This window comes from Saccopteryx leptura, chromosome X (assembly GCF_036850995.1).
Source record: "Saccopteryx leptura isolate mSacLep1 chromosome X, mSacLep1_pri_phased_curated, whole genome shotgun sequence".
NCBI classification, from domain to species: Eukaryota; Metazoa; Chordata; class Mammalia; order Chiroptera; family Emballonuridae; genus Saccopteryx; species Saccopteryx leptura.
Window position 1 is genome coordinate 30,280,357 of NC_089516.1, and position 23,127 is coordinate 30,303,483.

The window sequence follows — 23,127 nt, forward strand, 5'->3', positions numbered from 1 at the left end:
CAGGATAGTCCTTCCCTTCTGCTCCTGGTAAAACAGTCTTTATATTTCAAAATTCCTAAGTGTTGCCTTGTCTGTGAAGCCTTCATATCTTTTCTGGGTATAGCAGACCTAAGCCCTTTTTCTATAAAATATCTTTCACTTCTTTTATCACATCTATGACATGTGCATTGCATTTTTATGAGTCTCTGCCTCTGTCTACCACAGTGGAGAACTCATTTTCTATTTGTCCACCCCGGCATCTTATTAAGAATGAGCTAAACTTCAAGTAGCAGGAAATTTAGTTAATAGAGGCTTAGACAAAGATGCATTTATCTCACAAAATAAGTTTGGGAGGAGGCAATTTAGTATGTGTGTTTTCACATACCTTTCTGTTTTTCCAATTCACCAAGCTTAGCATGTGGTTTTTATTCTCATGATGATACAACAGCTATACTCCACACTTCATATCTGTATTCCATGCAGAAAGAAAAAGGAAAAACGGCAGAAGGGTTTGCCAGAAGTATGTTCTTGATAAAAAGGCTTTCGTCTTATATCACATTGGCTAGACTGGGTCACATGGCCACCTTTAGTTGCAAGGGAGTCTGAAAACTTTTCCAGCCCTTCTCCTATAGAAAGGCAGGGGGCAAAGGCACTGTGGCTGGTATTTGCATAAGTAGTCTACAATGTTATATTCATGATTGGGGTCTCCCTAAAAAAATGTACTAGCACATGTGCAATTGATTAAGTCACATATTGAACATATATATTTTAGCAGTAGGTTTACCATCTAAGTATCAAGGACAAAAATCTGTTTCTTTGCTATTTCTTAGGTTCTTCATGTCTATTTTAAAAGTGTGGTCTGGCTCATGGTTTCAAATTAAACTTACTTTGGGCATTTTTATGATGTAAGATTTGGTCAGAGATGGAAGTAAGCAGCAGTACAAGAGAATGTGGATCCAGGAACTTGGCCCCAGCAGTATGGAAACCATTTGATTCTGTAAGCAATGGACTCCACAAATCATCTGTCTGCTTCTGAGGGTTCCGCGATTTCTAGGTATTATCTTCAGCATTCAGTTCCTTCTGTGGTGAATTGTATTTGATAGAGGGAGAGGCTGCAGCACTTGATGGATTCCTGTGTTAGTAATATGAGTTTATTTAAATTTCTATACCAACAAAGAGTTTCTGGGTATTCTCTTTAAGCTGGATGGAATGAAGCTGAGGGCAGCTGGGAACCCTTAGAATCTTCTAATCTTAACTGCAGTCCCCTTGTCTTATAATCTATTGCCTTCTTAGGGTCTTCCTTCCTGTGATTTATGAGTTTACATATGTCCCTTACTGCATTCTCTAGATAGTTGTGAATTTTAGTGTCTCTTTATCTGAATACAGAGAATTCGTTTTCAGCCATACATTCTCTTGTCCTTACCCTATCAACAGGAAAACCCTATAGTCATAACTTTTAGACAAATTCATTTCCTTAGAAACCAAGCTTTCCTCCACAGGCTTTTCCATTTAATTGTTCCAGCAAAGGCAGGAAATTTTCTGAATGTTTTAATTGCATCTCTTTTTTAATTGTGTCTGGGAAATTTATGTCCATTTTGGTAGTGGAGAAACTTTTTTCTTTGAGGGCCATATATATATGGAGGAAGAGATAAAATAAGGACCACACATGTAAAGATCTTACTTAGATGATAGTTCTTTTGGGTAAGAGTTTTATTTCTGAGAGAAAATGGTCTTTATGCATGCTTCTGAAATTAAGAACAGAGCACACACAAGGATAAAGAACAGAGAGCATGAAATTTTAACTAAAAACTATATAGATTCACAAAAGAAATATGGCTAGCTTATACATACATTACATATTATCTCTTCAACCTGATGTATGATGTATGATTAATGATTATCTGTTCAACCTTTTGTATGTAAACTAAAGCAATGGGATATTATTTTTAATGTTTTGAATTTACAAATTTGAAAAACAAAATGCTCTGCTCACTAATGAGTATGGGGAATTGACAGTCTTTAAAAGTTTGTTATTAAGTTATTATAAAAGATGAAGCATACCAAAAAGTATAGAAACCAATATAATACAAACATTTATGTCCACCATTTTGTTTCAAATCTTTTTTTTTAAATGCCTAACCCTCCCAATCTGGTTCCCTTTCTTCCTCTTTCCTTCCTTCATTGTTACTCCATCTAAAGCCAACCTGAGGCAACCACTTTGTAAATAAGCACTTCTGTACACTGGTTGTGAAAATGAACTTGCTTCAAACTTTCTGGAGCACAAGTTAGTAACATGTATCAATTATCTGAGGAATTTAATATCAGAAAATAATGAGATGTGCATACAATTTAGGTAGTTACATTTATCAGAATTATTTATAAGGAAGAAATGGAACCATCTTAAATACCAATAGAGGACTGAATAAATTGTATGTATATAATGGATTATGAAGCAGTAATGAACATTTTATGAAATCTTCAAATTGTCTGCTTTAAGTATATATCAGTTTCTTGAATACAAAATATTTCCTATACATGGTATACAAGAATCTGTAATGGATCCAGTGTTAAAACTTATAATTTGGTTTTGTGTTGTGAACAAATAAAATAGGAAAAGAATGGTAAATGAGAAATGGGATATAGGATCGGTTGAGTTTATAATAAAAGAATGACAGTGAGGTAGTCAGCTGGGTTGTTTAGATTTTTTCAGGGGACTTGGTGTCTTAGCCATCATTTATAGTGTTTTCTCTGTGCCAGCTGTGTACTGGACTCTATCATCAGTGCAGAAAGGCCAAGTGATAGCCTTGTTCCTCAAGGAACTTGCAGCCTTGAGGACATAGTGCACACACAGTTGAAAAATTGGGTGAGTAATACTTAACAATTGAATACTACATATTTGAATGCTAAAGATATCCAGAGGACAGAGAAATTAGGTCCTGCAGGGCCAATAGAGATATATTTCTAAGAAGGATGGGAGATTATGCTGTCATTAACAATAGCAATAGGATTCAAGGAAGCCAAAATAAAGGACATCATATTTAAATTAAAGGAGATGGTGTGAACAAAGTCTTGAAAGTGGGAAAGTACAATATATACAATTTATATAGAGCTAGCTTGACTTGATTTGTAGATTTCTTGTTAGAATGGAAAAGCAAATAAAGGGGGCTAGAACACAGCCAATGTCTACCTTGTTTTAGGACCTCTGATTCAGGTTTGCATGCAGTTGTAGTTATTGTTTTTAATTACAAGTTGCAAAAATGACCGTTTAATATTAGAAAACTCAGTGTAGGACAGGAAATTAAGCTGAGATCTGAAAAATTTCCATTCTTCGTTCAGTACTATAGTGGAAATAGGATAAGAATGAGACTCACATGTGGAATGTGCTATATAGGTTCTACCAGGTAGCCACTCCATAACCAAACAAAAGCCTTGGTTTCCTTATCTGTAAGACAAGTATATTACTGTATTATTTACCTTACTGGACTCACAGGGTTTCTAATGTAAAGATCAAGTAAAATGATGTAAAGATTCTTCTTGATGCAGTCCTTAGAGAAACAACAACAAAAAAAATCTTTAGATTAAACCCCCTCTGTGTTCTGTGCTCCCTTACCTCAATTCTTTTTTTTTTTTTTTTTTTTTTTTTTTATCTTTCTTGAAGCTGGAAACGGGGAGAGACAGTCAGACTCCTGCATGCGCCCGACCGGGATTCGCCCGGCTCGCCCACCAGGGGCGACGCTCTGCCCACCAGGGGGCGATGCTCTGCCCCTCTGGGGCGTCGCTCTGCCGCGACCAGAGCCACTCTAGCGCCTGGGGCAGAGGCCAAGGAGCCATCCTCAGCGCCCGGGCCATCTTTGCTCCAATGGAGCCTTGGCTGCGGGAGGGGAAGAGAGAGACAGAGAGGAAGGGGGGCGGGAGGAAGAAGCAAATGGGCGCTTCTCCTATGTGCCCTGGCCGGGAATCGAACCCAGGTCCCCCCGCATGCCAGGCCGACGCTCTACCACTGAGCCAACTGGCCAGGGCCCTTACCTCAATTCTAATGAAAAGATATGTAACTAGGGGAAATAAAGGATTTATAGAGAAATTTGAACCCACCTGAAAATTGAATACTTAAGTGACAGAAGTCCAGAAACATGCCTCCTACCCCCCAGTACCAGAATCTTTAGTGCTTTGTCTCCAGACAGCTGGACTCCAGGATAAGGTTTTGGGTTCACTTTTTAGCCATCCCTATATCATATCAAGCATTTTTCTGTTTTTTTTGGCTGATTGTTTCCAAGGCTATACTAATTTGATAAATCAGCTTGGCAAGCTTTCCCAATGTACTCCAGGGAGTAGTGATTCTTAGGGACCCATGGCTATCCCCAGGTGAACTGTAGTCCCTCATCCTTAATTATTTAGAATGAAATGATATTCTGAATTCTCTTGGCCCATGGGATTGCTTATCAGCATTTCTTTCAGGGTTGCTGTTCTTTTTTTGGAGAAGGCCCAGCAGAGTGAGTCAGATCTTTTATGTTTTGTTTATAGAGTGCTCATCAGGATATTTGTCTGGATCAACCAGGTGCAATGAGTTTCCTTTGGCACAGACATTCCACTGGGCCTGCTATTTTTTTCAATCGTATTTAGGCAGTTTTAGGAAGCCAATGTAGTGAGTCAATCTCTAAATATATGGTACATTGCTTCTGTGCTTTAGCTATGAGAAATAGTTTTATAGAATGCCTTGTATTTACTATATGGATGTTGATAATACTGTTCATTACATTTTTTTCTTCTATGGATACTAGAGATAGTTTTTCTCTCTAATCTGAAAATCTTAAGTAATTAAGCTTCTGTGCAACTGGTTTGTTTTTATTTTAGGGACACCATGGCTCATGTAACTAATTGTGTTTTTTTTTTTTTTCTTGGCATTGGAAACTAGGAGATTTATCTGTTCCTTTAACAAAGAAACAGAACCTTTCAGCATTTTTATATGCAAATCTGAGTCCTTTCTATTCAGATTGTATTATAATGAAACTTTTCTTTATTTTCCCTTTGTCACATTTTCTTCAAATGATTTTTACTTTTTACTTTTATTTTATATTATTTCATTATCTGATTTTGTTATCTACAGTTTTTTCCAGAACTAGGTATGATATGAGTAAATAGAATTAATTTTATAATGAAATGTGTAATGTGTTGAATGGTATTCATTTGTTTGTTTATCATGATTTGGTGATGATTAGGGTGCCAAATATGTACATAACAATTGAACTTTTAGGTAAGACAGCATGAGAGGTAAAGCAACAAGTAATCGTATATCTACAATAACACCTGCAATGAATACCTCAGTGTATGCACAGGTTATATCTTGGCTCTTTACTCTCAAGTTTTTCGGAGTCTCAGTTTGTTTGACTAAGAAGCCTTTTATAGGAAAGCAAGGAAAAAGCTTCCTGAAAATGTATCACAATGGATGAAGTAATAGAATGAATGACTAGCCCTGTGTATATTCCCTAGTCAGGATCAATTTTACTACACCAACTCTTTCAATGCCATGCCATCTCTACTTTACATAGGAAAAGTCCAATTTTTGTACTCTATTTCAGCTTTGTATTAAGAAGCAAACTGATTAAATTAATTTACACATGTGTGAAGAGCTGATAGCAACTCCTAATTTTCCCAGTAAGATATACTTTTTTTCCCTAAAGAATAAGAATGCTCTGTCTCTAGATGTCTAAATCCAGGTCTCCTATTTGAAATGATCAAATGTGAGAATAACACTTTATAATTTAAAATATCTACTGCCACATTATTTGTGATAGTAAAAATAGAATTAATTCTTAATAGCTACATAATTTTTTTATTGTATGGATGTAATAGTTTATTTCTAAGTGATAAAACATTTAGGTAATGGTTACATGAATATAATTCAGCCATTAAAATTATGTTTATGAAGTATTAATTTTGTAGGAAGATTATTACAGTGTATGAATGAAAAAAGAAAAATAGAATATCATATGAGCTCAACTTGTTAAAATACAATATTCAGTAAATTTTTTATTCAATAAATTTTGCATGTCTAGTATGTCTCAAGTATAGTGATGAGTATGAGGATATAGTAGCATCAGACAAGATGTACATGATCCCTGGCAGCACTAAACAAAATAAGACATCCTTATGAAATTAAATATCCCTTTGGGGATTGATGATATCTAGTCAGATATGATTAAGCTAATTTTCTAGTTTGTGGACTCTTCAGGTCCTTGGATTCATTTTTCATCTGCTTTTTGTCTGAGAATTTATAGCTCTCCACTTCAAGTATATTGATCAGTAGAGTTTAAAAACAATACCAACAGACAACTCAGGCCTAGCATTTCCTGTCATCTTGAAGATATTAGTTTGCAAAGGAAAGAAAAGCATTTCTGCACAGTCCTTTTATTTTACCTTACACACAAACCCATACTCATGATTTTATAGAATGTAATCTTATTGTTGTGTAGAATTATCAACTTAATTTTGCTCTTGAGACAAATTCCCTTTGGAAATTTTGAAATATACTTATAGGAAATGTACCTATACTTAGAAATAGTTTTTATGGAAGAAGCTATAAACTTTGTTTATTTAAGAACTTCATCCTCAAAAATATATCTACTGTAGAATTAAGGTTAATGTTTTAATTGTCTGTGTCAGATCATTAAATTTTGGTTCTCCCAGTAGCTTTAATGTAATACCATTGAAACATGGTTATTTCAGTGTTATGCTTTGTTAGGTAGTGATGCAACATTATTACATGTCATAGAAATCTTCCTTCTAAAGCCTGAGAAGTGTATCATATTTGTTCTATATACAATTTGTGATGACTTCTCAATGACATTTTTGTGTGTGTAATGTACATGCAGAATAGAATAGTGGGAGAATTAAAAATTTGAGAACCTATTTTTTTCCAGTTGATTTATAAGTGTTGAAATTTTGAAATTATTTGGTGTATCTGACCTTATTTAATTAAAAATATATAATATCTGAACTTCTTATATGATCACATTTAAAGCACCAGTTTGTTACATTTGGAGCAAAAATTCTGTGCTGCATTTGCCTAAGATAATGCAACTAAAGCCACATTGTTTATTCCTTTACTTCTTTTCTCAAACATGGTGTGTGCATTATGCATTGATTTTGTCCAGCAATATTAACTTTATTTAACAGATGTTCTGTTCTCTGAAGATTCTTATTAAAATTTAATCAGTAAACTAAAAATAAACTGCTAATGCCGTACTGCATTCTGTTAACTCAAAAAACAAAAAAAGAAAGTAAAGCCTAATGTAAGCTTGTGAGGTTAAAGGAAGGTGAATATGTATTTACTCGCTATTCTAAGGTATGTTTAAATTACCTATTTTCTTCTCTTGAGAAGTATGATATAATGATACCATACTTATAGGTTATATATATACATTTTTACTTGCAGAATATTTACTGTTTTTCCTTTTAGCACTGAACTGCCTTGAATTATGCAGCATTATATAATAGGTTTAAAAATCCCATCTGTGCATCTTGTTTTCCACAGAAAATTTTTTCTGGACGGTGACTATGGCTATCTTGCTTTTTGAGCTATGTCCTGTGTATGCTATACTTCCCATACATCAAAAACAAGCAAATCCTACCCACCTGCATTATCTTCATAATGGCCTCTTTTTGTTTCATTCTTATATTGAGGGTTCTTTTTGCCTTACTGCGTTTCTTATTTCTCTTCTCAAAATAGTTCTAGATTTAAAAGAGACACTTAACGGTATTCCTGTTGTTAGTTCTACCTGTTTTTCTTTTTCATAATGTTGGTCTGCCGAGGCACTGTTTTCACACTACCACAGAGAAAAGTAAAATTACTTTAAAAACATTAAAAGTAATATTTGCTTAAATGAACAAAAGATTTGAAACAAGCACTTCACAAAAGATGTTGAAATGCCAATTAACATACAAAAATCAGGAAAATGTACAATGTGATAGCAAAGATGAAAAAGATAATACCAAGAGTCTGAAAGAATGTGGAACAAATGGAAGTCCTCTCTGCAGCTGCTCAGAGTGTATACTGGTGCAACCAAATAGGAAAACTATTTATCAAATAATGAGTAGAGCTGAATATAGGCATCCTTATGACCCAGTTATTCCAGCTGTAGGCACATATACAATAGAAATAAGGTATATAGTTTCAGAAAAAGACATGTATAAGAATGTTCACAGCACTGTTTGTCATAAACCTAAACTAGAGACAATCCAATTGTCCATCAGTAGTAAAATGAGTCCATTAATGCTCAACTTGAGATAACCCTAATGTTCATCAGTAGTAAAATGAATACATTAATGGGGGTATATACCTAACATGGAATCAGCTCTGAGAATGAATGAGTTATAAATACATGCAACAATCATCTATAAATATTCATATTATTACATATGTTAATTTTTAGATTTGATATCATATCCTGATTTTATAATTTATTAATTTATGTTTATATTAGTGTGTAGTATTTCTATATTTAAATATCTATTTCTCAAGCCTTTATGTTAGTTATTATATTTGCAAATTGAAGTTAATGTGCCTAGCAAAGTGAATGCATATAGTAAGTACCTAAAATTTAGGGTAGTTGAAGAACTAAGCAAGCTCTTTGGCAATAGGTTGTTTTATGAATGCAGGGGTATTGTTTAGTGGTTTTCCACTACATTTAAAATAAAATCCAAACTTTTCTCCCTATAAAGCCCTATGTGATTTGACCATTTGTCTCTGTCTACAACCTCTATCTCTTCTTTTTGTTGCCATGCTGAAGCCATACTGAACTTCTTTATATCCCTTTAATACTTTAAGTTCATTTAGGTATAATTAAAAAATAGTATTACTTTTCCATAGTTTTTAAGCTCTAGTAGGGCAGGGATCACAACTATCTTATTTGCCATCAAATCCCCAGTGGTTAATAAAATTACTGAAATTTTGCAATAAATAAATAGTTGTTGAATGACTACATACATGATTGAAAGAGCCCTGGTCTTGGTATCAGCAGCCCTAGGTTAAAATCCTGGAATGTGATCTGAATGTTGATCTGGTTGCTAGTTTCACAGGTGTGTTGGTGAAGTCATTGAAATGTTATAGTTATAACATGAGCACTTTTGATGTAACTATGTTGATAAGTTAACAACAATGCTAGTATACCCTTACTTTCTAATTATGTGAACATGAGTGAGTTAATTTCTCTGAAATTTAGTTTTATCATTAATCAGTATCATCTATTGAATCAACCTCATAAAGTCACTTCATAAGGTGATGTATGTGAAAATGTCTTAATGGTGTAGATAAACAACATATACCTGTTGAATCTATTATTTGAAGGATGTGGAAGAAGAGAAGGTGTAGCAGGGATGTACTCAGAAACCTAGTGGAATAAAACTGTCTTTTCCAGAAGGGTCCTAAGCAGCTGAAGAGAGCTGGGGTTTTAGACATATCATGAAGAAAAAAATGAACTCCTTATCATCTCAAGAATTTGCCACAGGGTGCATAGGCCCCCTAACTTTAAAAATAGAAAGCCCATGGCATTTGAGGAAGAGCAGGAGACAAGGAACGGCAAATTACTATAATAGTGAATGTGAGCACAGTGGAGGACAGTGAAGTGACTGACCTACCTAACCAGCCATGGCAGAGCCATGTGGCTGAAAAATAAAGCCAACATTAAAGTGCTTCTCCGCAAATTAAAATGTAGCCTGCAGTGTTTCAAAACTAATAAAGAACTAGATATAATTGAATCTCATAGGATTACTGGAAGAATAATCACTGCCAGGATTTGGAGTTTGCAGGCTGTGATTGTCACTGGAAGACTGGAAAAAGAGGGAGGGGCAAGTGCATGTAAGGGAAATAAAAAATAGGAAAGGGAGCTCTGAAAGAACTGATGGTATACATTTTAAGCATAAATAGTCCATAAAGACAAAGCTAAAAATCTTAAAATTAAATTTTATTTAAGAAATTCAGCTTATAAAATATACCTTTTACTACCCTCTGTCTTAAGTAGTAGTAGTTACATGTAATGTACTGAACCAGATTGACCAACTAGAAAATAAATCACCTGAACTAGATTGAAACAAGACATTTTGGGGAAAGAAAATCTTTATTATCATCCTCGTAAGTTCTGCTTACTGTGCATTTATTGTTATAAAGAACTGTTCTAACTCTTCTCATTTAATCCTTCTTTGAAGTTACCCCAGTATCAATGAAAAAACTTAAAGAGTTTAAATAACTTGGTCAAGATCAGATAGTAATTGGCAGGGCAGACCTCAAACCCTGGTACATATGGTGGCAAAGCCCATACTCTGACCTGTTGGTGCAGCTCTTGTTAGGATGTATATAACTTGCCATTACTTAAGAGGCCACAGTATTGGAAATCTGCTTAGTCCCCAAGTGCCTTCCATATATGTATATAAGAAATACAGCCTGACCAGGTGGTGGCACAGTGGATAGAGCATTGGCCTGGGATGCAGAGGACCCAGGTTTGAAACCCTGAGGTCACCATCTTGAGCACAGGCTCATCTGGTTTGAGCTAGGCTCACCAGCTTGAGCCCAAGGTCGTTGCTTCGAGCAAGGGGTTACTCGGACTGCTGTAGCCCCACTGTCAAGGCACATATGAGAAAGCAATCAATGAACTACTAAGGAGCTGCAACAAAGAATTGATGCTTCTCATCTCTATCCCTTCCTGTCTGTCTGTCTGTCTCTCTCTCTCTCTCTCTCTCTCACACACACAAAAAAATACAGAAAAATTCTGAAAACTGTAGGCTGATGAATCTTATTTGAATATAATGGAAGAGAGCATCATTCTGTTGCTGGACTGTAAGGTCCAAAAAAGGGAGATAATTTCTCATTTTTTGCCATCATTTCTCTAAAGCAATGTTTCTCAACCTTGACACTGTTAACATTTTGGACTGGATAATTCTTTTTTGCTGGGGCCCATTCTGTGCATTGTAGGATGTGTAGCAATATCCTGGGCAACAACCCACTAAATGCTAGTAGCACTCTTCCCCAGGTGTGACAATAATAAATATCTCTATACATGACAATATCCCCTGGGGAGAAAATTGCCCCCAGCTGACAACTGTCCTAAAGAATAAGGACACTGCCTAGCAAGTAAAATATACTCACCAATTTTTAAAAAATTTTCTGAAGATAGGAATGAGCTATGTTCCAAAAAGTGTACTGCTTGTGCTATGCAAAATAATTAGAGGGAACCTTAAAAAAATCCTAGATCTTTAATAGTTATGCTTTTTTATATACATTGGAAAAATATGTCAAACCCATGCTTCATATACTATTTTATAGAACAAGGCTCAAGTGCATAGTGAAGTAAAAAGAAAATAACTTAATTGAAAGAAACGTTAAGTAAGTATAGACAGCATGTACATTTAGCAAAAATAGTAAATTAATTAGGGTGGTATGTAAATGACTGGAGTTTGATTCGCTGATCTATACTAAGGGAAGCTTAGGCAAGCATAATGCATCCTGAACACATTTGGTATGAGAATTTCCCCTAAGTCTGGTTTGTGTAGGCCACTAGAACCCTCATTAGGGATGTTCCAGTGCCCTGCACAAACTAGATACAGATATAGAAGATGATTTTACTCTGCTCTTTCCATTCTGATCCCCTTTTGCTCTATTTTCTCTCTCTTTCTTTCAGCTAGTGTGTCTGTGTGTGTGTGTTTTCATCCTAGTTTTTAACTAAGCAGGAGTACTCCTCAATCTTGATTCTGATGTCCTCATCCCAAACTGAATATTATTTCTCTAGTAATGACCAACACACTCAACAACAAAAACAAGAACAACAACAAAGCAGCTTTTAGCCAGACATTAGGAAATAAAAAATCACTGTTGCACGGATTTATCCAGCCTGGCATTAAATACTCTATAACTAGATTCCAGCTTCCTTAACAGTTATACCACTCTTTAGCCAAACCGGCCTCTACTTATCCCTTAAATATGCTTTTTTTTTTATTTTATTCATTTTTAGAGAGGACAGAGAGAGGGAGAGAGAGGAGAGACAGAGAAAGAGAAGGGGGGAGGAGCTGGAAGCATCAACTCCCATATGTGCCTTGACCAGGCAAGCCCAGGGTTTTGAACCGGCGACCTCAGCATTTCCAGGTCGACGCTTTATCCACTGTGCCACCCCAGGTCAGGCTAAATATGCTTTAAATTGTTCCAACTCTATGCCTCTGCTCTTTTCCTCTGCATTATCTATACCTTCTAAAATTTCAGTCATCCTTCAATATCAGAAGTGAAGCTTTTTTCATTACCTGAACAGTAAGTAATCTCTTTTTTCTTTGAACACTCCTACAATATGGAACTTCGGTCCTATCCCATATAGATGTACATACTGCTTAGAGTATCTCTCACTGTCCAATTCCTTTGTGGTTCCCCTGACATAACTGAGGATGCCTTGATTCGTTTCAAAAAGACTTTGTTACATATTAAAAAGTAAAAAGACAAAATGAAACACCTGACCAGGTGATGGCAGAGTGGATAGAGCATCAACCTAGGACTTTGAGGAGCCAAGGGTAAAATCCTGAGGTCACAGGCTTGAACATGGGATCATAGACATGACCCCATGGTCGCTGGCTTGAACTCAAAGGTTGCTGACTTGAGCAATGGGTCACTGGCTCAGCTGGAGCCCCGCAGTCAAGGTACATATGAGAAAGCAAATTAATGAATAACTAAAGTGCTGCAACTGCAGGTTGATGTTTCTCATCTTTCTCTCTTTCTGTCTGTCTGTCTGTCTCTCTCTCTCTCTTGTTAAAAAAAAAGTAAAACAAAAAATGCAAGAAGTCCTACCAGATTTAGCTGGTATCTCTGATATCCCTGTACTCTCTCTCACCAGTCAAATCTCCTTTCCCTATTGCTGCCAGAGATACCTTCTTTTTTTATTTGGAAAATTAAATTTAATGGGGTAACATCAGTCAATAAGAGTACATAAGTTTTAGGTAAACGTTTCTATAGTATTTGAACTTATGATTATGTTTTGTATCCATTGCCCAAAGTCAAGTCATTTTCCATCACCATATAAATGTCTGTCTTTACTTCTCTACCCCCATCCCCTCCCCCTCAACCCTCTCCCACAGGTAACTACTTTACTTTTATCTATGTCCATGAGTCTCAGTTTTATATCCCACCTATGTGTGAAATCATAGAGTCCTTAGCTTTTTCTGATTTACTTATTTCACTCAGTATAATATTCTCAAGGCCCATCCATGTTGTTGCAAATGGCAATATGTCATCATTTCTTATGGCTATGGTGTGGAGAAAAAGGAACCCTCATTCACTGCTGATGGGAATGTAAACTGGTACAGCCATTGTGGAAGAAAGTATGGTGGTTCCTCAAATAATTAAGCATAGAACTACCATATGACCCAGCAATTCCTCTACTGGGTATTTCCCAAAAAACCTCAAAAACATTGCTATGCAAAGACATATGCATCCCCCATGTTCAAAGTGTCCATAGATAGAGGATTGGAAAAGAAGATGTCATACAACAAATATACTACTCAGCCATAAGAAATGATGACATACTGCCATTTACAACAACATGGATGGACCTTGAGAACATTATACTAGAGATATTTACCTGAAACCTATGTATTCTTATTGATCAATGTAATCCTGTTAAATTTAATTTTCTAAAAAAAATTTAGCTATCATTCCCTTGCTTAACTCTTTCATAACTTCCCATTTATATAGGATTGTATTTTAGTGTATTAACTTTATGTTTTTTCCTAGAGTGAAAAATGTTTTATAATTCTCTTTATATAATTATTATTTTATTTATCTGACTCAGAGGGGTTAGTTTAAATTGTGATGATACCTGGGAACAGTATAGGACCTTCATGTGAATATGTATGAGAGTTCCAGTGCTTGTCCTAAGGCCTTCCCAGAATAGCTTCATCTGAAGGGTTGGGTCACCGGATTTCAAACTGTTTCCTATGGTGCTGGGTTTCTGATGAAGTATATATCTAGGCTGCAGCAAGAAGAAAATCTCACTGTTTGGGACAATAGCCTCCCATCTCAAATCAACCGGAGTAATTCAGTACTAACCCATTTTATACCTATGTTTATATATTTATATTTGTGTTCTGCATAAGAATTTTTGGGAATGGTCTACTGCTTTAAATAAAAGGTGAGGACATGAGAAGTCATTTGATGTTTTCTAGAGTTTCTTTTGGCTCGAAAATTCTCTGAGAATCCAACCTCATTTAAATTATTTCTTGATTCACATTATGTTCATTTTATTCCATACAATTAATGCCCTGTTAGAAAATAATGAAATTTCAGAACTCAAGAGGTTTTAGGTTATCTTGTCCAGTTTCCCAAACTGAGCTCCGAAGAATAGGACTCCTGAGAAATATTGATTGCTTACAAAAAGAATTACATAGTCAAATACACTGAGACACTAATTAGTATTTTTGAGGCTCCGAAAAGTCTTGTAATAAAGATAACCTGTTTACCTTTAAAATAGGATTTCTTAACATTTATTTGATCAGAGTCCTGTTTTGGAATAATGCACCTTTTAACATCCTGCAGAGGTCAGTTTGGGAAAACTCATCTAGTACATTGCCCTCTTTTTACAAGGAATTTGAGATAGAAAATGATTTTAAAAAAAAAAAAAGAAAGAAAATGACTTTTGAGTGTTACCAGGTCTCAGTTTCATTTATTCCCTCATTGTCTCTGTTCATATATGATGAACATATATGATATAATGACATAAGCTCTGTTGAGATATAATTGACATGTAACATTGTATAAGTTTAAGGTATATGATGTGAATATACAGGTATATGTTGGGAAATAATTGCTACTGCTAAGTTAGTTAACAGATCACCTTACATAGTTATAATTCTTTGTGTGTACGTTGAGAATTTTTAAGATCTACTCAGCATTTTTCAAATGTACAATATTGATGACTGTAGTCACCATGCTGTACATTATATCTTAGGACATTTGTACCTTTTAACCACCTTCACCTGTTCCCCCCACACCTGGCAACCGCTAGTCTAGTCTTTGGTGATTATGAATTTGTTTGTTTGTTTTTTTAGATTCTGCATGTAAATGCGATCGTACAGTATTTGTCCTCTTAATGTTTGACTTTTTTCACTTAGTATAGTGCCCTCAAGATTCATCTATTTGATCACAAATGACAGAATTTCCTTTTTTATGGCTGAATAATATTCAAATGTGTGGCTGTGTATACATGTATATAGTATATGTGTGTGTGATATGTATGTGTGTGTGCGCATATATATATCTTTAGGTGTTTCTATGTCTTGACAATAGTCAAACAATGCTACAATGAACATAGTAGTACAGAAATCTCTTCCTGATAGTCACTTTATTTCTTTCAGGTATATTCCCAAAGTGGAATAGTTAGATCATATGCTAGTACTATTTTTTAATTTTCTTGGGGAACTTCCATACTGTTTTTCATAGTGGCTATACCAGGTTACATTTCCACAAACAGAGCACAAGGATTCCCCTTTCTCTGCATCCTCGCTAAAATTTGTTATGTCTCGTCATTGTGATAATAGACATCCTAACAGATGTGAGGTGATACATCATTGTGGTTTTCATTTGTATTTCCCTGATGCAAATCAGGTGATGTTGAGCCCCTTTTTATGTACCGCTTGGCCCTTTTATGTCTTCTTTTAACAAATGTCTACTCAAGCCTGACCAGGTGGTGACACAGTGGGTAGAGCATTGAATTGGGATGCAGAGGACACAGGTTTGAAACTCCTAAGTTGTCAGCTTGAGTGTGAGGTCGCTGGCTTGAGCCCAAGGTCACTGGATTGAGCAAGGGGTCACTCACTCTGCTGTAGCCCCCAGTCAAGGCACATATGAAAAAGCAATCAATGAACAACTAAAGGTGCTGCAATGAAGAATTGATGCTTCTCATCTCTCTCCCTTCCTGTCTGTCTGCCTGTCCCTAACTGTCCCTCTCTCTGTCTTTCTGTCTCTGTCACACACACACAAAAATGTCTACTCAAGTCCATTACCTATTTTTAAATTTGGTTAGTTGTTTTTTACTATTTAGTGTAATAATTTCATTGTATATTTTGGATATTAATCCCTTATCAGATATGTAGTTTGCAAATATACTTTTCCATTCCTTCAATTGTTGATTATCTTTAGCTATGCAGAAAACTTTGTGTGATATTGTCTCATTTATTTTTTTTTAATTTTTATTTATTTATTTATTCATTTTAGGGGGGGAGAGAGAGAGGGAGAGAGAGAGAGAAGGGGGAGGAGCAGGAAGCATCAACTCCCATATGTGCCTTGACCAAGCAAGCCAGGGTTTTGAACCGGCAACCTCAGTGTTTCCAGGTTGATGTTTTTTCCACTGCGCCACCACAGGTCAGGCTTGTCTCATTTATTTATTTGTGCTTTTGTTGCTTGTGTTTTTGTTGTCATATCAAAAAATATCATTTCCAAGACCAATATCAAGGAGCTTTCCTTTGTTTCCTTTTGGAGTTTTATGTTTGTAATCCATTTTGAGTTAATTTTTGTCAATATTTTAAGGTAGAGGTTCAGTTTTATTATTTTACATATGGTGTCTAGTTTTCCCAAGGGCATTTATTGAACAGACTATTTTATCCCCATTGAGGTTCCTTGCCACCCTTGTCAAATATTAATTGAATTTATATGCATGGGTTTATTTCTGGGTCCTGGATACTGTTCCTTTGATCTATTTACCATATTCCCCTCTGTATAAGAAACTCCTATGTATAAGAACACCTTAATTTTGGGGCCCGAAATTTGAAAAAGGTATTACGTAAAGTTATTGAACTCAAGTTTTATTCATCATAAAATTCACACAACTCCTCATCACTGTCAAATGCAAGTAAAAAAAAATCTACAATCACTGTATAAGAGGCATCCAGTTTTTAGACCCCAAATTTTTTGAAAAAAAAGTGCATCTTCTACACGGGGAAATATGGTATCTATTTTTATGCCTTGAAGTATAAAGTTAGGTTATTTCTTTGTGACCTTCCTTTTTTCTTGAAAGTTTATTGCTGTAAAATTTCCTCTTAGAGCCCTGGCCGGTTGGCTCAGCGGTAGAGCGTCGGCCTAGCATGCGGAGGACCCGGGTTCGATTCCCGGCCAGGGCACATAGGAGAAGCGCCCATTTGCTTCTCCACCCCTCCACTGCGCCTTCCTCTCTGTCTCTCTCTTCCCCTCCCGCAGCCAAGGCTCCATTGGAGCAAAAATGGCCCGGGCGCTGGGGATGGCTCTGTGGCCTCTGCCTCAGGCGCTAGAGTGGCTCTGGTCGCAACATGGCGACGCCCAGGATGGGCAGAGCATCGCCCCCTGGTGGGCAGAGCGTCGCCCCATGGTGGGCATGCCGGGTGGATCCCGGTCGGGTGCATGCGGGAGTCTGTCTGACTATCTCTCCCTGTTTCCAGCTTCAGGAAAAAAAAAAAAAAAAAATTTCCTCTTAGAACTGCTTTTACTGCATGCCATTTGTTTATCTTGAGTTTTTATTTTTGTATGTCTTAAAATATATTTTTATTTCTTTTTTGGTCCATTAGCTGGTCAGGAATGTCTCAATTTTCATATTTTTAGAGAATTTTCAGCTTTCCTCTCATTATTGATTTCTAGTTTGTACCATCATGGTTTTAAAATATATCCAATATAATTTTATCCTTTTGAATTTGTTGAGACTTGTCTTGTGGCCTACTAGATAATCTATCTTAGAAAAGCTTCCAAGTGAGCTTGAAAAGGATGTGTACTGTGCTGTTATTGAATGGAATGTTCTGTGTGTGTCTGTTCTGTCCATATTATTTATAGTGTTGCTTAAATCTGCAGTTTCCTGACTGATTCTTTATCTGGATGATATATCCATTATTGAGAGTCTATTTGGATGATCATTGTTGAGAGTGGGGTATTAAAGTCCCCAACTATTACTGTATTGCTGTTTATTTCTCTTTTAGCTGTGTTAGTATTCTATATATTTTGGTGCACCAAAATTGTGCATATTTACAGTTATATCTTTTTGATGAATTGATTGACCCATTTTTATTATATCATATATAGGCCTTCTTTGTCTTTTGTGACCATTATTAACTTAAAATCTGTCTTGTCTGATATAAGTATAGCTATTTCTGCTTTTTTTGGTTACCATTTCCTTGTTATATCTGTTTTCATCCTTTTACTTCATTCTATAAGTATACTTGTTTTTGATTTTTGGAGAGAGGGGAGGAAGGAAGAGAGGAAGTGAGAAAGAGGAGGGAGAAATATGTGCCTTGACTAGGCAAGCCCAGGGATTCCAACTGGCCACCTCAGCATTCCAGGCCAATGTGTTATCTGTGCCACCACAGGTCAGGCCTGTAAATATCCTTAAAGATAAAGTGAATCTCTTGTAGGCAGCATGTCCTTTGGATCTTGTTTTTTATTCATTCAGTCATGCTTTCTTTTGATTGAAGAATTTAATCCATTTATGTTTAAAGTAATTATTGATGAGTAATCACTTACAGTTGTCATTTTGTTCTGTTGAATTCTTCAGTCACTATATTCTTTATCTCTGAGATTTTAGTGTGTCTTTTTTTTAAAGTTTCTATTTCACTGTTGAACTTCTAGTTTAGTTCATGTGTCATTTTCCTTATTTTGTTTAGATGTCTGTTTCTTAGTTCCCTGAAATTCTTTAAGAGGATTATTTTGAATTCCTTTTCAGATAGTTCTCCATTTCTTTATGGCCAATTGTTGAAGCTTTATTAGTTTATTTTGGTGGTGTAATATTTACCTGTTTCTTTGTAATCCTTGATTCCTTGCATTGGTATTTGTGCATTTAAGTGTATTCCTCATAAAGACTTTACATATTAACTAGTCACTACAGCTTGGGGGTACTAAATAGGTCATTTGCTAGCTTCCATAGGCATTCATGGTTTGTTATTGGGTTCTGTATTTGTGTGAAACCACTGCTGGTGCTCTGAGGTTGAAGGGATGCCTGTGGCTGGGTTCTGGAACTGAGTGAGCCATATTCAAGCAGGACCACTGGGAAAATATATCCCCGTTTGAGTAGGGCTACTGGTTGTGCTCTGTAGTCCACTAGCTGATCTCTGAAATAACTTCTGGTTGGGTAAAGTCCCAGGCCAATGTTCACTGGCAGGATGGTACCAGTGGTTTAACTTCACAATTGGGCAGGGCTGTGCTCTGCAGTCAACCTGATTGTGTAGGATCTCAGACTGTGTTCCATAATGAGATGGTGCCAGTGCCTGGACTCTGTGTTTAAAGTGGGGCTTCTGTCAGGATTTAGTACTCTGATGTGGTCTCAGGCTGTGATCAGGCAGGGCAACAGACTATACTCTGAAGTTGAATGGGGCTCTATGCTGGCCTTTTTGTTCACCTAAGCTGTTGTCTATGCTGATATACACGATCACTGCCTGGGCTTTTCTGTTGGCTGGGGCAGGATGTTATGCTCCTGATTGGACAGGGTTCCTGGCTGGCCTTCCTGCCTGGGCAAAGCCATAAGTCATGTTCAGCAATTGGTCAGGGTTATAGGCTGGCCTCCTCTGCTTATTAGGGTTGTAGACTGGGCTCTCTGGCTGTGTGTACTGTATCCTGGGCTCCTATGTTGAACAAGTTCACTGTTTGGACTCTCTGGTTAAGCAGGGCCAGAGGCTATGATTAATGTTCGGGCGGGGCTGATAGTTCGTCTTCCCAAGCAAGCAGGGCTCTACCATTGGGCTTCATGGTTGTTTTAGTTCTCTGTCCAGGACTCCTGGGTAAGCAGAACTGGAAGCTATGCTCAGCACTTGGGTGGGGCTTGGAATTTGCTTCCTTTCCTGAGCAGGGTGGTAGAACAGGCTCCACTGCCCATATGGCCTACTGAATAGAGATCCAAATCAGGTAGAACCGCCCATTTAGCTTCCTAGCCAGAGGGGTCACTAGCTCAGCTCTGCAGATGGCCAGAGCTTCTGGCTGGGATCTTTGCTCAGCACTGCTGCAAGCAGGGATGCTGTCTGCTAAGACCTAAGCACTGTTTGCTATAACCCACACTCCTTATCCACCTCTATCAAAGCCCTACAGATTCCTTCAATGAGTGACTAATATGAGGCAAGACCTGAGTGGGCCTTCTGGGAAGTGTCTCATGTGCTGGGAGAGTTGGACATACACCTCAGGCTCTCTTTTCCAACTTTAGAAACCACAGGCTTGGGGTGCCTTCTTGGTGTGGCACTGTGTCAGTGTGGTCAGAGTGTATGTATTCTTCTTACCCTTCTAGTGTGGGCTTTTCACAGTGTTTTATTTTTTTGTTTGTTTTTTCCTATGAATAGTTGCTAGCTGGTCTTCCTGTGTGAGGGACTAAAGTTGGCTTATGAAGAACACCTATGTTGCCATCTTGATAACATCACTTTCCCCTATGTGCTTAGCTTTAAGTAAGTTATGCATTCCTTAATGGACTGGTAGATTATGTGTTATAATTTTGCCTCTCTTGATACTTAGCTCCGTATTGGAAATATTGCAGGTGAACAATAAATGTGTGGTGATTCTATGATTGAAACCTGTAAGTAAATGAAGCATTGTGGAATGAAATAGCTTCTGCATAGGTATTTTAATCTGTTAAAAGCAGAATTGCTGCTCCTTCATGCATACTTGCCTTTGCAATATGTTTCTTTTTTTTTTTCCTCCAAAGTTTTTGTTGTCAGTAGTTCGTGGTTATTGATTCATACTGTTTATGGATAATAACTCTGTGGGCTGCTTTACCTCAGAGATTATTTGATTAGAGGCACTGCTGTTTGACACCATTCAGGAAAATGTTACAGTATAAAGGGTATTGGATTTGTCACAGAATGACATTGAAGAGAAGCCAGGGATAGGCAAACTAATAACACGATAACCTGTTTATTAAAATTAGGCCTTTTGGCCTGACCAGGTGGTGGCGCAGTGGATAGAGCGTCGGACTGGGATGCGGAAGGACCCAGGTTCGAGACCCTGAGGTCGCCAGCTTGAGCGTGGGCTCATCTGGCTTGAGCAAAGAGCTCACCAGCTTAGACCCAAGGTCGCTGGCTCCAGCAGGGGGTTACTCGGTCTGCTGAAGGCCCGCGGTCAAGGCACATGTGAGAAAGCAATCAATGAACAACTAAGAAGTCACAACGCGCAACGAGAAACTGATGATTGATGCTTCTCATCTCTCTCGGTTTCTGTCTGTCTGTCCCTGTCTATCTCTGCCTCTGTAAAAAAAAAAAAAAAATTAAAATTAGGCCTTTTGGCATTTTTCCCACCATTTTTATTGATAACACTTCCTTCTCCTAAGAGATAATCATGTGACCAATTGGATGAGTTTTATTTAGCAAGGGAAGAAACTAATGCCACATAAACAAGGTCATAGTAAGTTTATATAGACCTTATGCTTCCAGAATACTTTATTTCTGTACTGTGAAGTATAATATCTGTTTGTGATGGAGAAAATGTCTATGTAAAGGGGCAAGATTAGAATGCACTGAAATGAAATGGTCATATATACCTCATCAGCTTTAAAGGAACACATTTGATGTTGTGACTCAGCCTCTGTGTATGTGCTGTGTTTTTACAGGGGGGAATCATCATCCAGAGACCTCCTGGAGACCACAAGAAAACATGGGGAGGAGTAAGTTTCTCTTCACTTTTAAATAATTTAGACTCTCTACATATTAATCCACTGTATCCAGGAAATTAGATTTGCAACTCATAGGTTTGTTTGTGGACACCTAAATTGTATTTCTGGTTAGTGTTAGAAAGTTTGTGTCTGAAGCAGGGCTAGGCAGAGAAAGACCAACAGATCACATGTTGCTCACTGGCAAGGGTCTTCTTTTTTCTTCTGCTCTTTTCTGGACATCTCCCATTACAAGGGGAGAAGGCTCAAACTTGGTACAGTACTATATAGAACTGCCCTAATCCCAGGTTCTTTACAACTCTTAACAAAATTACCCATATGTGCCCAGTGGCTTCTAAGTCTTATTGATAATAATATAAACAACAAAAATGATTCTACTATACAACCAATTACAGTGTTAAAATTTTTATCTGTGAAGTTTATTTATAAATGGTTTCAATTTCACCTAAAATTTGAACCCTGGTATTAAGAACCATTAGATAGCCTGACTAGGTGGTGGTGCAGTGGATAGAGAATCGGACCGGGATGTGGAGGACCCAGGTTCAAGACCTTGAGGTAACCAGCTTGAGTGTGGGCTCATCTGGTTTGAGCAAGGCTCACCAGCTTGAGCCCAAGGTCGCTGGCTCGAGCAATGGGTCACTTGGTCTGTTGTAGCCCCCTGGTCAAGGCACATATGAGGAATCAATCAATGAACAACTAAGGTATCACAATGAAAAACTAATGATTGATGTTTCTCATCTCTCTCCCTTCCTGTCTGTCTGTCCCTCTCTCTTTCTCTGTCTCTGCCACACACACACACACACACACACACACACACACGAACCATGAGATCAGCGGTTCTCAACCTGTGGGTCATGACCCTGGCGGGGTCGAACGACCAAAACACAGGGGTCGCCTAAAGCCATCGGAAAATACATATTTATTATACAATACATTTTTAAATAAAATATGTATTCTCGATGGCTTTAGGCGACCCCTGTGTTTTGGTCGTTGGACCCCCGCTGGTGTCTTGACCCACAGGTTGAGAACCACTGCATTAGATGAATTCCTTTTGTTTATTTTTCCTTTCTCATAAGCTATATTTATGGCAAGTGACTAATAGATAAATTTAAGGTCATTTTGTTTTTATGCTAATATGAACCAGACACTAGTGACTTTATAAATAATCCTAATCAATGTAGACTATCAAATCAGATACTAGAAAGGACCTCACAGGGGGACTTGGTGTTGTGTGAGCGTAGTAAGAAGAGAACTGGACATGGAGAATCAGAAGTCTGAATTCAAGTTCTACCACTACTACCTTGACTAAATCCTAGAGCTCCCTTAAACTTGTTTATTCATATTTGAGGTGGGATTAATACATTCTATACTTTTAGCCTCAGGAAGTTGAGGTTGCATAACATGATAATATATAGGGAAAGAATGTTCAGAACTGTAAAAAGCACAATGGAAGAATGCAGTGGTATTTGCTCATTTCTATCCTTATTGAATAAGTATATCTTTATTTTGTCTTTTAATAGTTAAAATG

General features: G+C 37.1%; 1 protein-coding gene across 3 annotated transcripts in view; it reads left to right on the forward strand.

The window, feature by feature from the left end:
- PRRG1 (proline rich and Gla domain 1) overlaps positions 1-23,127 on the forward strand; it is a 120,873-nt gene that overhangs the window by 23,422 nt on the left and 74,324 nt on the right. For 2 of the 3 annotated variants that reach the window (XM_066356579.1, XM_066356580.1), the window contains exon 2: positions 21,540-21,593. In XM_066356579.1, the coding sequence (XP_066212676.1) occupies positions 21,584-21,593 (10 nt within the window). In that variant the 5' untranslated portion in view covers positions 21,540-21,583. Of the gene's footprint in view, positions 1-16,284; positions 16,364-21,539; positions 21,594-23,127 lie in introns of those variants that run through there. The other variant, XM_066356581.1, reaches the window with a different exon arrangement.